The sequence below is a fragment of the Microtus pennsylvanicus genome, chromosome 7 (assembly GCF_037038515.1).
Source record: "Microtus pennsylvanicus isolate mMicPen1 chromosome 7, mMicPen1.hap1, whole genome shotgun sequence".
NCBI lineage: Eukaryota > Metazoa > Chordata > Mammalia > Rodentia > Cricetidae > Microtus > Microtus pennsylvanicus.
Window position 1 is genome coordinate 123,400,167 of NC_134585.1, and position 17,727 is coordinate 123,417,893.

General features: G+C 41.5%; 1 protein-coding gene across 5 annotated transcripts in view; it reads left to right on the forward strand.

Moving 5' to 3' along the window:
- Positions 1-17,727, forward strand: part of Dap3 (death associated protein 3) — a 37,815-nt gene that overhangs the window by 5,423 nt on the left and 14,665 nt on the right. For 4 of the 5 annotated variants that reach the window (XM_075978542.1, XM_075978543.1, XM_075978539.1 and 1 more), the window contains exon 2: positions 13,916-13,969. In XM_075978542.1, coding sequence (XP_075834657.1) covers positions 13,928-13,969 — 42 coding nt within the window. In that variant the 5' untranslated portion in view covers positions 13,916-13,927. The remainder of the gene's footprint in view (positions 1-13,915; positions 13,970-17,727) is intronic. The other variant, XM_075978541.1, reaches the window with a different exon arrangement.

A 17,727-nucleotide genomic window follows, 5' to 3' on the forward strand; every position in this document is an offset into this window, starting at 1 on the left:
CCTCCACCTCTCAGGTGCCTGTTTTATGCAGTGCTGGAGAGGGAATCTAGGACTCTGTGCTTGGTAAGGAAGCACTGTACAAGCTGAGCTACTTCCCAGCCCTATGGTGCGACTTTGTGGTGTTTGTTTGTTTTTTGGTTTGGCTGGGGGGGGGGCGGGTAGAGCTTGATTTTGGTTTTTGAGACAGGGTATCTCTCAGTACCTCAGGCTAACATGGAACTCACATTGTAGCCCAGGCCAGTGCTGATCTCACAGCAGTACTCCTGTGGCCGAGTCTGTCCTGGAACTTGCTCTGTAAACCAGGCTTGTCTCGGACTCACAGAGTTCCGCCTGTCTCTGTTTCCCAAGTTAAAGGTGTGTGCCACTATTGCCCAGCTTAATGGAGACTTTGTAAAGACCAAGAGAATTAAGTAGAAGAGGTAACACATTAGACAGAGCTATGCTCCAGCCTGTGAGTGGTGAAGGGTTTGCCCATGGGCTTGAACCCACACTCCGAGCTACAGCCCTGCCCCATAGCAGCTGCCTCCACCCTAACCTGCAGTGGTGCTGATGCTGCTCTGCAGTAAAGGGATTCTCAGCTGGATAAGTCTGGGTTGCAGTTTAAAGGGAAGTCTCTTTGCAGCACAGTGGCACAAACCTGCTGATCTGGTACTTGGGAGGTAGAGGCCATCATTGGCTACATAGCAAGTTTGAAGCTAGCCTGAGCTATATGAGACTCTGCCTCAAAATAAGAAAGGAAGCAAGGATATAAAATCAAGGGTCTTTATTATAGTTTTCCCTAAGAATTTTGATATATATTTTAAATTTATCAAAAGTTAATGAGTGCATTATTTCTCAGATGTCTTTGACCATAGTCCTTTGGTTCATTTTATAGGACTAGTTAGTATTCGCCAGATATCTCGGGAGGTGATGCTTTAGGGCTGTGGTTTCCATGTCTAGCAAAAGAGCCCTGGAGCCCTGCAGGTGAAAGGGAAGTAGGAGCTGGTGGAGCCTGCCTCTAATTCCAGCATTCAGGGGGTCTAGGCACAAGGAACTCTGTGAGTTCCAGACCAGTCTGGTCCATGTCATGAGTTCAAAACAGCTAAGGTTCCATAGTAAGGCCCCATCTCAAAAAGAAGGGGGAGGGCAGGCCAGTAGAAACCACATCAGTCTTGTCGCCTCTGTACACTGCATGAGTGAGCACATGGGAGTACTTCACGTTTTTCTTGAGTGACTGAATTAAGGAATTAATTGATTTCTTTATTAAAAAGTAAATGGTAACTAAAACGGTATGTGATTATCAATACCAGTGTGGCAGCTCACAACCACCCATGATTGAGACGTGGGAACCAGGCATGCATGCAATGCCCTTGCAAACATGCAGGCAAAACACCCATAGACATAAGATGAAAATACATCTTGTATTAAAAATATTGTGTTTTGCATGTATGTCTGGTACACATGGAGTCTAGGAAGGGGCACCCAATCCCATGGCACCGGAATTCCAGACTGTTGTAAGCTGCTGTGCAGTGCTGAGCTTCAAGCCTGAGTGCATTGCAGTGCAGCAATGCTCTTCACACTGAGCCATCTCTCCAGGCTGGTTTGTGTGTTTGTTCATGGTATTTGCTGGTATTAGTACAACTCTCTTGTTACTGTTATTGATTTAATAATTTGTGTTGTAGTAGGTATAAAGTAATAATTACCAAGAGATTTCATTTACTTATTCAGTCAATGCTATGTAGCTGTGGTTACATTGAAGTACAGGAATCTCTACCTGTGGAAGAATTTGCTTTCCATAAATTCAGTCACCCAAGGTCAACAATAGGGCTATTGAGATGACTCAGCAGGTAAGAGAACACTTGTTGCTCTTACAGACGACCTGGTTCAGCTTCCAGCACTCCCATGTGGCTCACAACCATCTATAACTCCAGTTCCAGGAGATCTCTTCTGGTCTCTGTTAGCATCAGGTACAAATATAGTACATATACATACATGCAGTTAAAGCATTTATAGACATAAAAAAGAAAATCTTTTTTTTTTTTTTGATTTTTCGAGACAGGGTTTCTCCGTAGCTTTTGGTTCCTGTCCTGGAACTAGCTCTTGTAAACCAGGCTGGCCTCGAACTCACAGAGATCCGCCTGCCTCTGCCTCCTGATTGCTGGGAAAGAAAATCTTTAAAAAATTCAAAGTCAGGGCTGGAGAGATAGCTCAGAAGTTAAGGGCATTGCCTGCTCTTCCAAAGGTCCTGAGTTCAATTCCTAGCAACCACATGGTGGCTCACAACCATCTGTAATGAGGTCTGGTGCCCTCTTCTGGCCTGCAGACATACACACAGACAGAATATTGTATACGTAATAAATAAATAAATATTTTTAAAAAATTCAAAGTCAACCATGGTTCAAAATTATAGCAATGAGCAGTTTGCAAATTTGAATACCATTCTGATGAACTTGATCAACTCTTGGATTGTAGCGCCCCATCTTTGCTGGACCTGTTGAACTCTTGGGTTGTAGCGCCCCGTCTTTCCTGGACCTGATGAACTCTTGGGTTGTAGCGCCCCATCTTTCTGGACCTGTAGAACTCTTGGGTTGTGGCACCCCATATTTCCTGGACCTGTTGAACTCTTGGGTTGTGGCACCCCATCTTTCTGGACCTGTTGAACTCTTGGGTTGTAGCGCCCCATCTTTCTGGACCTGTAGAACTCTTGGGTTGTGGCACCCCATCTTTCCTGGACCTGTAGAACTCTTGGGTTGTGGCACCCCATCTTTCCTGGACCTGTAGAACTCTTGGGTTGTGGCACCCCATCTTTCCTGGACCTGTTGAACTCTTGGGTTGTGGCACCCCATCTTTCTGGACCCGTAGAACCCTTGGGTTGTGGCACCCCATCTTTCCTGGACCTGTTGAACTCTTGGGTTGTGGCGCCCCATCTTTCCTGGACCTGTAGAACTCTTGGGTTGTGGCGCCCCATCTTTCCTGGACCTGAACCTTTGTTTCCCACCATGTTCACTCTGCCATGCTGCCAGCTAGTAGTCGTTTAGGTATCAGATAAACAGTGGCAGCACTGGAGACTGTCAAGTCGCCCTTCGTTAATTAAAGATCGAAGCTTAAGAGTAATGATGCTGGAGCCTGGCATGGCATGATGGTGATGCTGGAGCCTGGCATGGCATGATGGTGATGCTGGAGCCTGGCATGGCATGATGGTGATGCTGGAGCCTGGTATGATGGTGATGCTGGAGCCTAGTATGATGGTGATGCTGGAGCCTAGTATGATGGTGCATATGCTTTTAATCCCAGCATATGCACCATGGGGGGGGGGGGCAGAGGCAGATAGCGTGCACTCTGTGATTTTGAGGAAAACCAGAGATTTAGAGAGAAAAAAAATGAAATTTAATTTAAAAAGAGAGAGAGGGTAATAATGCTGGGAGTTCAGATATGCCAAAGAGGTGGTAGAAAGTGCTTCATCTAAATGAAGATGAAGGTACATTAAGATATTTTGAAGGAGATCTGTCTGAATGCTTGCTCAGAGGCAAGAGGACCATGAATTAGACACCAGCCTAAACTGTATAGTGACACCCCATCTGGAAAGGGGGGAAACTACATTTATGTAAATTATTTATTATGATTCTATTTATTTAAATAAGGCATTTAGTAAAATGCTGTCATTTATTCATTGAACTTTATTGTAGGGATATGTATACTTAAAAAAAAAACGAGTATTTTTGGTGTGGTGTCTTCCATGGTTTCAGACTGACACTGGGTATCAGGTCTGTTTGTTTGTTTGTTCAGGCTTGCCTCAGAGTCAAAGAAGCCCTTCAGCTTCAACATCTCAAGAGCTAGAGCTACAAGCATGAGGCACTATATCTGCTTCTGCTGGGGTCTTAAGGAAATACTATAGTTTAAGTTTCTTTCTAATTAAATGTTTTCAGCACCCAAAAGGATAAATTTAGGACATGATATAAAAATTAAAAAAAACTCAAGGTATAAACCGAAATTTAGGACATGATATAAAAATAAAAAAAAAAACTCATGGTATAAACCGAACGGTAGTGGTGCATGCTTTAACCCCAGCACTTGGGAGACAGAGGTCAGCCAGGTCTCTCTCTGCCACTATGCCTTCTCTGTCTGTGCCTGTCTCCCCACCTCTACCTCCCATATGCCTCTGGAGCTATAAACCACGGTACACCTGTCTCCTCAGATGCTCTGCCGGAGCTCTTTGTTACACCCACAGACAGCAAGACCCTGTGAGTGTGATGGCTCTCACTGGAGACAGTTTGGGGATCTACATAGTGAGTTCCATGTCGGCCGGGCTATATAGTAAGACCCTGTCTCAAAACAATACAAAAAGACTAATAGTATAGTAAAATATATACTTAGATATCCATTATCCGGTATTGTAAATTGATGATTACCAATTTCCAGTGTGTCTTTCCCCTTTACTTCCCTTTCCTTCCTCCCTATGTGTCATCGGTATTCTAGATGTTCATAGCATTCATTTGCCTTTCTGATTCCATTTTGCTGCGTGTGTGCCCTGCAAATATCAAGTGAAGCTGGAGGGATCGTGTTGCAGGAGGTCCTCCCACTCCTCCAGCCTATAGCCGCTGAGATACCAGCCCATTGGGGCGTGGTCTCTCTCCCTTTAAAAAAGTGGCCATTTCCCTCTCCTCTCTCTCTTCACTTCCTGCTCCACTGGCGACTAGACTCCCTTCCTGGTTGTGTAGAGGGCTGTTGTCTGGGACGGCAATCTGTAAGTTTTTTCCCCTTTAAATAAATACCACCCTATTAATCATAATTCCAAATTGGTGTGGCATTGTTTGTGACTTACACCTTCAGTTGGCGCCCAATGTTTGGTTTTAGAACCTCTCCTTTCCCTGCTCGGCTGCCGGCCGCAAGTTCGGCTTGGCGGGAGCCTCCCTTCCTCAGCCACCGCCTGTGCCTTGCAGCGGCGGCCTTGGCCTCCCCAAGTGGATTTAAACTCCACAGGCCCGCGTAGTCTCTGCCCAAGTGGTTTGCTCTTTTCTGAGTCGTTTTTAAATCTCCCTTGCAAGCACAGCTCTTAAGTGGCGCGAACCAGAGCACGTGGTTGCTGAAAGCTGCAACCCCTCAGGGTGACTCTGTCACGTGGAGGCATAAGCTGCTTCCAGGTTGCTCTTCTCTACCCCTGGATTCTGGGTTTCTGGTTCCGTCTCTGGAATTGATTTAATTATATTTACTTTGTTGAGAAACTTGCATTTTCCAGTTTTTAACATCTACTAAGGCACTGAAACAGGACCCCGTTTTCATCGTGACACGGCAACAGCGCCACCTTCTGGATAATAGGTAATATGGCAGTTTTCGTTTCTAATGCAAATTTTACTGCTTTGTTTTCACTAATACAATGGATTAGTAAATTTATATTTACTAATACAATGGATTACATCATACAAGGTTTATATGATTATGGGGACACCTTAATTTGCTTGTTACTAGGTTTCAGTTTTCTTTTCCATATTCTATCATTAAGGAAGAATATGGCACTCCTAAGAACGATAGAATCTTTACAAACTAATAATGAACAGAAGAATATGGCACTCCTAAGAACGATAGAATCTTTACGAACTAATAATGAACAACTAATTGACAGGATTAAAATGATTGAAAATCAGAGGTTATCTGAACAAGTGGATACTATGACAGACAAAATTGATTCCATATCCAAGGGTATTAGAAAGTTACCTGAAAGGGTTCAGGCTGTTGAATTTGACCTTCAGACTTTATCACAACGTTTTGATAAGGTAACAGACAGAATGTACCTCCAAGATGGGAATCTACATGATATACAAGAAAAGTTTAAGGAGGACATGTTATCTTTGAAGGAAAAAATTAAGGCTTTGGAATCACAGGTGCAGAATGGGGACCAAAAAATTCAGTGAAATCACTGGAAATATATACAGGTCAGGAGATTCAGGATTTAAGAGAGACAATGATAAAAAGATTTGAAAAGATTGGAGAAATGATTGCAGCTGGTGAACAGAGTAAGGAGGCACAAGGACAGGATACAATGCCTCCACCAGCTATTAGAACTGGCTTACCCAGGGTTCTAGCAACATACCCTATACTTAATTCTGACAAAGCGTCAACTTCTAAAGGCTCAAAGGGAGTCAGAGAAGCTAGATGGACGCCAATAGCAATGAATGATCTGAAAGAAATTAAGCAAGCTGTTGTTAATTTTGGCTTGCACAATGCATATGTAAAGGAAATGATAAAGACTTGGGCTTCTAATGCTAGAGCTACCCCCCATGATTTCCATCAGTTAGTGTCTGCAGTTTTAGATAATGGACCTTCCTTGATGTTTGGAATTTATTTCAGAGAAGAATCCAAACATAAAGAACAGCAAGGAAGAGCAAAAGGTATTGAGGTTTCCCAAGATCAAATTCTTGGTGCAGGAGAATATGCTGATCCACAGGTCCAAGCTCTTTATGACGATGACGTACTGTGTCTATGTCACCAAGCAGCTTTAAATGCTTGGAATAGGATACAAGATCCAGCAAAAAGGGTTGAATCATATACCAGAATTAGGCAGGGGCAGAGAGAACCCTTTATTGACTTTTTGCAAAGATTAATTAAGGCTCTGGACATAGGGGTAACAGACCCAGAAGCTAGACGAATACTTCTTGAATCTCTAGCTTTTGAGAATACAAACATAGAATGCAAAAAGATAATTGGGCCTTTAAAGTCTAGATCAGCACCTATGGATGAATGGATTCAGCATACGATGAATGTTGAGACGTTTAGCTATAATGATTAATCTTGGGTAGGAGAAGCGATTTCCAAAGCAATGAGGAGACATCAAACTGCCAGGTGTTTTAATTGTGGTAAATTAAGACATTTACAAAGGGATTGCAGGCGAAGAATTTTTAGGAATAATATCTCTTCTGGGAATGACAAAAATAGGAGACCTCGGCCTTCAGGTATATGTAGGAGATGTGGTAAAGGCCGGCATTGGTCCAACGAATGCAGGTCAACAACAGACAGACGGGGCAATCCGATACCGTCGGGAAACTCCTTGAGGGGCCTCTCGCAGGCCCCCAAGCCAACAGTGGCCCAGTCATTCCCAGTCACAGTGGAGAACGTGCCTCACCAAGAAAATTAAAAGCTCCAATTTCTGCTGTAAAAAGTAATACTGGTCTAAATGATGAATTACGTGTGGAGGATGAGTCAAAAAACCCAGTAGGACAGAGTAAACGTATATTTTGGCAGACTTCTATTAATGATCAAAGACCAAAGCTAAGAGTCTGTATAAATGGCACTTTTATTGAAGGCTTATTAGACACAGGTGCGGATGTAAGTATCATTACCCCAGAATCTTGGCGTCCGAATTGGCCTCTTCAAGAGGTAGATGTTCAGTTCCTGGGAATTGGAACTCTATCTCGTGTAAAACAAAGCACAAGATGGGTTGAATGCATAGGGCCCGAAGGGCAAATAGGAAGACTAAAGCCATATATAGCCAATATTGCCATAAATTTATGGGGCCGTGACCTGCTACAGCAATGGAATACCCAAATTAACATTCCTGTAGTTCCAGGAGCTCATAATTCTGGGAAGGATATGATGAGGTATTATGGAAAAAGGTCACCAGCCATTCAGGCTATACAAGAACATACAGCAAATACCAAACCTTTAGAGGTACCAACAGCCCTACTTTTAAAATGGCTAACTGAGAAGCCAATATGTGTAGTAATAGGGGGCAGCGGGCTATTTTCCCGGCACCCGGCCGCCCCCACGGCTAGCTTATGCCCCGAAATAATTACACAGACACTGTATTCATTTAAACACTGCTTTGGCCCATTCCTATCTAGCCTCTTCTAGGCTAATTCTCACATATTAATTTAGCCCATTTCTAATCATCTGTGTAGCGCCCCTAGGTGCGCTTACCGGGAAGATTCTAGCCTAAGTCCATCCTGGGTCAGAGCTTCATAGCATGCGTCTTCCCTGGAGCAGGTAGCATGGCGTCTCTCTCTAGCGTCTGCTCTGGAGAGGAGAGCTGTGGAGTCTGACCTCACTTCCTCTTCCTCCCGGCATTCTGTTCTGTTTACTCCACCCACCTAAGGGTGGGCCTATCCAATGGGCCTAGCAGTTTCTTTATTGCTTAGCCAATGAAATCAACAGATTGATATATGACACTCCCACATCAAATATGAATCAAACAGTGGCCTCTAGCTGAAGATAAACTACAGGCATTGGAACAGCTGGTGCAAGAGCAACTAGATGCTCACCATATTGAAGAATCAACCAGCCCTTGGAATTCTTCTGTGTTTGTTGTAAAAAAGAAATCTGGTAAATGGAGAATGGTGACAGATCTAAGAGCTGTCAACAAAGTAATTCAACCTATGGGCCCACTACAATCTGGAATTCCTTTGCCGTCTCTGTTACCAAAAGGATGGCCTCTTATAGTTGTTGATTTGAAAGATTGTTTTTTCACTATACCGTTACAAGAAAAGGATAGAGAAAAATTTGCCTTCACAGTACCTACTTATAATAATTCTCAGCCTAATAGGAGATATCAGTGGACTGTCCTCCCACAGGGTATGCTCAATAGTCCTACATTGTGCCAATATTTTGTAAGCAAGCCATTGGAAATAATTCGTAAACAATTCCCCAAGTCCATAATTTATCATGGATGACATCTTGTTATCTGATTCAAATAAAGATACTTTAGAAAGGATGTTTGAAGAAGTAAAGAAAGTCTTGCCTAGGTGGGGATTACAAATTGCCCCTGAAAAGATTCAAAGAGGAAATTCTATTAATTACCTAGGTTACAGAAGAGGGTTAGAGAAAATTAAAATGCAAAAGGCACAAATTAGGAGAGACCGGTTAAAGACTCTTAATGACTTCCAAAGATTGTTAGGAGACATTTCCAGTCTACGACCAGCTGTTAGGATAACACCTGATCTAATAGTGCATTTAAACAAAATCTTAGATGGTGATAAAGATTTGAATAGTCCAAGAAAACTGACAGCTGAAGCAGAAAAGGAACTGACAATGATTGAGGAAAAATTACAGGAGGCACATGTGGATAGGGTGAACCCAAATCTTAGCTGCATCCTAGTCATATTGCCTTCCAGAATTTCTCCTACAGGGATTCTAATGCAGAGGGAAGATATTATTTTAGAGTGGATATTTATACCTAATAAACCAAGTAAAAAATTAAAAACTTATGTGGAAAAAGTCTCTGAATTAATTATAAAAGGTAAGCTGAGACTTCGTCAACTAGTAGGTATACACCCAGCAGAAATTATAGTGCCGTTTACTACTGAAGAAATAAATAAGTTATGGGAAGACAATGAACCGTGGCAAAGAGCTTGTGCTAATTTTTTGGGAGAAATTAATAGCAACTATCCCAAAAGTGGTAGACTTAACCTCATAAAAAGAACTTCTTGGATTCTTCCTAGAATTGTACGTGATGCTCCAATAACTAGAGCCCATACGTTCTATACCGACGCAAATAAATCAGGGAAAGCAGGTTACAAGTCAGAAGAATTGAGTAAGGTGGAACAAAGCCCTTATAATTCTGTCCAGAAGGCAGAATTATATGCCATTCTTATGGTATTAAGGGATTTTAAAGAACCACTTAATATAGTTACAGATTCACAATATGCAGAAAGAGTTATCTTGCATATTGAAACCGCTGAATTTATACCAGATGACACAGAGTTGACTTCATTGTTTATCCAGGTACAAGACATAATCAGGAACAGGCTTTGTCCGATGTACATAACACACATCCGGTCCCATACAGGTCTGCCTGGTCCTCTAGCCCAAGGCAACACTGAGATTGATCAATTATTGATTGGAAGTGTGTTGCAGGCCTCAGAATTTCATAAGAAGCATCATGTCAATAGTAAAGGCCTAAAGAAAGAATTTTCCATTACTTGGCAACAAGCTAAGGACATTATAAAGAGATGTCCTACTTGTTCTTTCTATAATCAAACACCGTTGCCTGCAGGGAGTAACCCAAAGGGTACTAAGAGAAATGAAATCTGGCAGATGGATGTGTTCCACTTTATGGAATTTGGTAAATTAAAATATGTACACCATACCATAGACACGTATTCAGGTTTTCAATGGGCTACTGCCCTGAGCTCAGAAAAGGCTGATTCAGTAATCACACATTTATTGGAAGTTATGGCCATCATGGGTATACCTGCACAAATAAAGACAGATAATGGTGCAGCATATGTATCTAAGAAAATGAGATGCTTTTTTGATTATTATAATATAAAACACATTACAGGTATACCAAATAATCCTACAGGTCAGGCAGTTATAGAAAGATCAAATCATACTATAAAGGACATGCTGAACAAACAGAAAGGGACCGAAAATACCCCCAGAAATAGATTACATAATGCTTTATTAACCTTGAATTTTCTTAACGCTAATGAGAAAGGAACGACAGCAGCAGAAAGACATTGGATAATGGAAAAGTCTGCTGAACTAAATCAACCGATTTATTTCAAAGATGTGCTGACCTCTCAGTGGAAGCCAGGAGATGTGCTACGTTGGGGAAGGGATTTTGCTCTTGTTTCCACAGGAGAAGAAAAATTGTGGATACCATCAAAATTAATAAAGTTTCAATTTGAAGAGGAGAAACCTCTTGGAAAGGAGAAATGACAACTCATCCACAATGATGATATTCATACAGGTGGTAAGAAAAACATATAGAATGGGGGCAGGGTTTTGTTCTTATCTCCACAGGAAAACACTCATCTTTGAAAAATTCAAGGGACCCTGGATGTTTGGATACTGGCAGATGGAAAAATACCTGCCCAATAGGAAATATCAAGAAAACTGAATGAGTTGTGTAAGTAAAATATATTAAACCATATTTCTAAATTTATAAAGCTGGTTTTGAAGTTGGACTCTGGCTCAGTCCCTCTCCAATTCCAAGCCTGTTAGTAAGAGAAAAACCCAGAGTTTCTGGAGTTTCTGTCTCATGTCAAGAGCCATGATATGGGACAGAAAGAAATATGAGTTTAGAAAACATCTTTGCTTTTCTTCATATCTATCATACTTTTCATTGAATATACCTATCATGCCTTTCAGTGAATATATATATATATATGTCTATATATGTTTATATGATTAATGTTTAAGTTTTTCACAATGAACAATGAGTTTTTCTTGAAATGACATTTGAAGTTTCCAGGAAGAAGATGGGGCCCCATAACAACAACTCCACCTGGTTGATATGACGTCATGATACTGATAGCGCTACTACAAGACCTGCTTTGGGTACCAGCTGCACAAGACAGTTCCAACTTGGTTAGCTGAAATGGTGCACATCTTATACAACATTTTGGCCAGACCTGCACAAAATACCCAGAGACTATTGGCAATTTTAAAAGACATTGATCTTGAAATTTAACCATCATTTTACTTTCACAGGATCCCCCAGAAAGAACGTCGCCCCTATGACAGCTGGAAGTAATTCTAGAGGACGACGTCCCCTCTCCCAGTAAAGTTTGCCCTTGGGTTTAGGGACATCATTTAGGGGTTGATTATAATTAGTATACGATTGAGGGTTGGGGGAGGAATTTTATAAGCTCAGGGATCATTTTGAAAAAAAAAAAGAGGGATGATGGGATAATAGATTTGTAATTGTGAGTTACTGTTTTTAGACAAATATTGGTATAGATTCTTGTATATTGATACAAAGTTAAATTATATTGACTATTGTATGCATGCATGTTTCTACCTCTGTTTAAAACATTTTTTTATGTATTGACATATATTGTATTGATATATATATTGTATATACTTACCATATTGCAGTGTACATTTCTACCTCTGATTAAGATACTTATATAATATTTGTGTATTGATATATATTTACCTACTGCAATGTATATTTGTACATTGTTTATATTTGGAGGTCATTGTCCTCATTTGTTTCACAGTTGTTTATTTTCTTAGTCTTTAAGTTAGATAGATATTGAGAATTATATAGATTAATAGTCATCTAAGTTTGTCATTTATAATTAGACTAATCAGGTTCTTTAGATATATAGAGATTATACTCAGTATAGATAGATGATCTTCAACTTCTTCAAAGAGCTGTAGAAAATGGCCTTTAATCTAACTCAGAGTTTTGTGGTAGTGAGACACAATTGCTCCTGGCAACACCACTCTATTCCCGAGAGAATGTTGAGCACCAAAGACACTCCACCTGGAGCCTTTCTTTTTGGCAGAACTGGCCTTTGGGCAAAGAAATGCCCATACCTCAACCACTGACAGAGATACAGAGCATGCATCAATGGATAAAACAGGACTGTCATATCCTGCCAAGACAGGGTAAGATAGTTTTGAAAAGTTGCTTGCCTTTGAAAATGGTATGTCAGTTATGTTAGGCCTTAGCCAAAGTTGGTTGCTTCAATGCTGCTAACGTGACTTTGGGTGATTGCCCAGGTAGCTAGTTGTCTCTGTGATTTGTTGCATGTTTTGGAAGTTGTTTTACTGAACTTCCTAATTACCCAGGTAACGTTATTTCCCTTCTCAGATCTTTGATGGGGTTGAAGACTATATAAATGTAGTTACTTTCTCTCATGACTTGGCCAAGTTATTTATTATACAAGACCTAAGCTAGTTAGAATAGGATATATGTACTTATTGTATATAATTTCATAATAGGTTTAGAACTCTCTTATTTAAACAAAAGGGGGAGGTGTTGCAGGAGGTCCTCCCACTCCTCCAGCCTATAGCCGCTGAGATACCAGCCCATTGGGGCGTGGTCTCTCTCCCTTTAAAAAAGTGGCCACTTCCCTCTCCTTTCTCTCTTCACTCCCTGCTCCGCCGGCGACTAGACTCCCTTCCTGGTTGTGTAGAGGGCTGTTGTCTGGGACGGCGATCTGTAAGTTTTTTCCCCATACCACCCTATTAATCATAATTCCAAATTGGTGTGGCATTGTTTGTGACTTACGCCTTCAGGATCGCTTGTGTGTTTTGTTTTAGGTGGGTGTTGTTTATCCCTGGTGACCTTGAAATTTAGATCTTCCCGCCTCAGCCTAATACATGCTTTTGACATTTATTTAAAGCTAGTTATAATGATTTTCACTTGGTATTAGTTTTTGTTTGTTTGTTTGAGACAAGGTGTCTCTGTGTAGTCCTGGTTGTCCCGGAACTCACTCTGTAAACCAGGCTGGGAGCTCAGAGAGATCCACTGCCCCTGCTTCCCTAGTGTTAGGATTAAAGGTGTCCACCATCATGCCTAGCCAGTATTTATTTTTGAAGTTAATCCATATCTTAGTTTCTTTCTTGCTGTTTCTGTGACTATTCTCTTTCATCAGTGGACATTTTCTGATTTCAGAGTTTCGGATACTTCAGACTGCTCTACAATAAACTCTTCAGTATTTTCCCATGTGGATTCTTAAGTAGTTTTCTAGAATACAAAGGAATAGAATAGCTGGGTACTAGAATCTTTCCTTTTTGGTTTGTTTTTCAAGACAGGGTTTCTCTGTGTAACAGCCCTGGCTGTCCTAGAATTCTCTTTGTAGCCCAGGCTGACCTTGAACTCACAGAGATCCTCTGCATCCCAAGTGCTGGAATTAAAGCTGTACGGCTCCATCGCCCAGCTGAATCTTCAACTCTGTAAAGGTTGATTTTTCCTCCCATACATTTGGATTTAACAATTGGCGTGGCACTTTTTTATTTTTCTTAAGATGGTGGATGGGTTTATGATTGGCATCTCATTATTGAGGTTTTGATTTCATTCTTATGACTTATGATATTAAAGTTATTACCCATAATGTTTCCTGAGTGAAATGCTTATTCTTGTGTTTTGCCTAGTCTGTTGATTCATAGATGATTTTCATATATCTAGATAGTATCAGGTTTTCATATTGCAAATATCTTTTAATAGTGGCTTACCTTCTTTTTTCTCTGTCTCTTTATTTTTTTTAAGAGAGCAAAGACAATGCTGACAGGAATAACAAGGCTTTACTCCAGGGTCCAGAAGGTAAGTCCCAAAGACTGCTCACGTCTCTCATTTTCAGGTAAATTCTCAGAATTGTTGGCTTGAAGGTAGGTGTGCCTGGAATCCAGTGATGGAGAGCTAAGGCAAGAGGATTGGGAGTTCAAGGCCAGCCTAGCCTGCCTAGTGAGTCTGCCTAAACAACAGACAAAAATAGCGTGCTTGAGATAACATGTGGTAGGGTAATTATCATTTTAAACGTTTTGTAAACGTGAACTGTTAAAAGAAAAGCAAGTTGGCTTTTTGACATTACATTTTTGATAATAGAATAAAATCATATATTAAAAAGGCTGTCTCTGGAGACTGGGCAGATAGTTTGGTTAGTAAAGTTGTAGTGGCAGGCAAGAGTGAGGACCTGCGTGCAGCTCTCAAGTGAAAGCTGGGGTGGGTGTGTAACCTCAGAACTGGCAGGATGGACATAGGTAGACCCTTGCAGTGCATGGCGGGTGGGCTGGCTGGCCTAGCTAAATTGGTAGGTTTCAGATCCATTCAAAGACCCTGCCTCAAAAATAAATAGATAAATAAAATAACAAGGTAGACAGAAATCAAGGGAAACAGTTGAGATCAGCCCCTCGTCTCCAGACGTGCATGTACATGACAATTCAGACATGACATACGGGAAGGAAGGACAAGATAGCCCTGCATTTGTACTGGAAATGTAACTCGGTAGAGGACTTAACTCACATCCCAGAAGTCCTGGGTTTGAGTTCCAATACCACATGAACTGAACAAGTAGAAATCAGCAATCCAAACTTTGGAGGTGGAGGCAGGAGGATCAGACACTCAAGGTCATTTTCAGTTGTGTAACACACTTGAGTCTAGCCTAGAATACATGAGACCCTGCTAGCCCTCCTCATCCTACCCTTCAAAAAAGATAGGGACAGAGAGATGACTCGTGAGTTAGGAGCTCACACTGAACAAACGCAGGGATTCAAGTTCGGATCCCCAGCATCTGTGGAGCAAACACTTAGAACCTCAGGTCTAAGGGGAATGAATCTAGCATTTTTTTTCTGACCTACACACACACACACACACACGCACATACACTGAAGCAGACACACATAAAAACACAAAAATATATCCTGACAGTCCTACATTGGACATGGTGTCACAGTCTATAGAAGCTCTTGGGAGACTAAGATAGAAGGGTCAAGGCTGACCTGTCTGCTTAGAGGGGAAGATGTTATCTTACTGGTTTGTTTTATTCTCTTTAATTATTTACCAAATATTTGTTGTGTGTGTTTGTTAGTTTATATAAATGTAGGCATTAAATACCATTGGTCTATAGAAGTGCGTGTGACAAGGATAGGGAGGAAGACCGCAGTGTCTCCGCGTCTCTTTCTACGTCTGTCTTGAGACAGGGTTTCTTTGTGTAACAGTCCTGGCTGTCCTGGAACTATTTTGGACCAGGCTGGCCTCAAATTCACAGAGATACACATGCTTCTGCTTCCAAAATGCTGGATTAAAGCGTGCACTACCGCTGCCTGGCTTATATTTGTTTTTTTAAACACGATCTCACTGTGTTGCCTCAGCTGTCCTAGAACTCATAAGATTCTGCCTGCTTTTGCCAAATGCTGGGATTAAAGGTGTGTGTGTGTGTGTGTGTGTGTGTGTGTGTGTGTGTGTGTGTGTGTGTGTCCGCGCATGCATGCGCGTGTGCTTTATTTCTTGATCTTTATGACAATATAATATCCTTGTTTGAAAGTTGTGGAAATTATGAATTAGAATGGATAAATAACCTATTAAGAAGACAGGCCATGAAGCTGTAAAGCCAGTGTAGATGCTAGCTGGTGGACTTTAGAGCCGATGGCCTAACTGTCGCAAGCTTTCTTGTAGGACTGTTTTTGGATCACCAGCCTGCAATAATACCTGGAGACTTATTAATTATGAAAGCTTGACCTTCCTTAGGCTTTTTCTCAGCTAGCTCTTATAACTTAATTTACCCATATTTTTTTAAACCTACGTTCTGCCACATGGCTTGATTACCTTGTCTTAGTAAAACACAACATATGTCCTGTGTCAAAATCGTACGTCTAGATTCCTCCTCTCAGTTTGTCTTTCTGTCTCTGCCTGGAAGTCCTGCCTATTCTCTCCTGCCTAGCTATTGGCCATTTAGCTGTTATTAAAGCAATCAGAAGGCTCCTTAGGCAGAGACACGCTTACAGTGTAAACAAACATTCCAGTGCACATATGACATGCTTTCCATGTTCCTCAGAAGCATACAGTTCAGTAGTCATGGATACATGACTACACTGGCTGTCTGGTTCTTGGGCAGCACTTATGAGTATCACTCAGCCCTGGTTGCTTGAGAGCCAGAAACCCTCAGGATGAGACCTAGAAGAAGGGCCAGTTGCTACAGAGGAACGTTCTCCTTGTATATCTTTGGGATTGGAAGGAGGTGTTTACATTCTCCTTGTACATCTTTGGGATTGGAAGGAGGTGTTTGTTTTCTTTCTGTTTGTTTTTTTTTTTCCCAGTTCCTACCCTGGGATTTATAAAAAGTCTCTATCCATTTTAGAGAATCAAAACAAAACAAAAAAAATTACAAAAGAAAACACATTTGGGGCAAGAAAGTTGGCTTGGTAGGTAAGAGGTCTTGCTGCTCTTGCAGAGGCCCTGTGACTTCAGTTCCAGAGGATCAGGTGTCCTCTTCTGGTCTTGAGCATGAGGCACACACAGATGCAGGCAAAATGCACATGAAAGAAAAAAATAAGGGCCAGGTGTGGTGATGCATGCATTTCATCTCAGTGGGCAGGGAGAAGAGATGGCAAACATCTGAATTTAAGGTCAGTATGGCTTACATAGTGAGTTCCATGTCAGCTAGAGTTACATAGAAAGAACCTGTCTCAAAAAGGGGGTATAATTGGAGAGCTGGCTCAGTGGTAAAAAACACTGGCTGAAGATGCTTATCTGATCCCCAGCACTGACTCGGCGGCTCCAACCACCTATAACTCCAGTTCCAGGTGACCCCTTTGCTCTTTGTCCTCTGAGGGCACCATTGGACATATGTGGTGCACAGACATCCATACACATAAAAATAATATATATATAAATGTATATGTTTTTTGTTTGGCTTAGGATGACCTGGTTTGACTCCCTGGTAATTGGGGGACTGTATGAAGTCCATTCTGGAACTAAGCAGAAGGAATTGTACATAGGTTTGTTTTCCTAGAAATGAGGCTTTTAAAAAAACTTTTTTTGTTTTTCGAGACAGGGTTTCTCTGTGGTTTTGGAGCCTGTCCTGGAACTAGCTCTTGTAGACCAGGCTAGTCTCGAACTCATAGAGATCCACCTTCCTCTGCCTCCTGAGTGCTGGGAATTAAAGGTGTGCGCTACCACCGCCCGCCTCAAGAAACTCTTTAAGACATAAGGAATCCATTTTGTTAGCTTCTTATTTACTGAAGAAGAAAACTACCTAAGAAGTCATCAGAGTACTGTAGAAATAGCGCCACCTTGTGGCGCTGGGATGTTTTAGTTGCTGTTATTTATGTGTCTACTTGTTTTTCTGCATGTGTATCTGTGCATTTGTGCATTCCTGGTCCTGTGGAGGCCAGAGAGGATGCAGATCACCTGGGACCAGAGTTCCAGGTGTCGTGAGCTACCATGTGAGTGCGGGAATAAACCAGAGTCTTCTGGAAGAGCTGCTGGTGCTTTCAACCACCGAGCCATGTCCCCAGCTCCCTAGCCTACTTGTTTGATTTTGGTTTTGGTTTCAGGACAGAGTTTCTTTGTCCTGGCTGTCT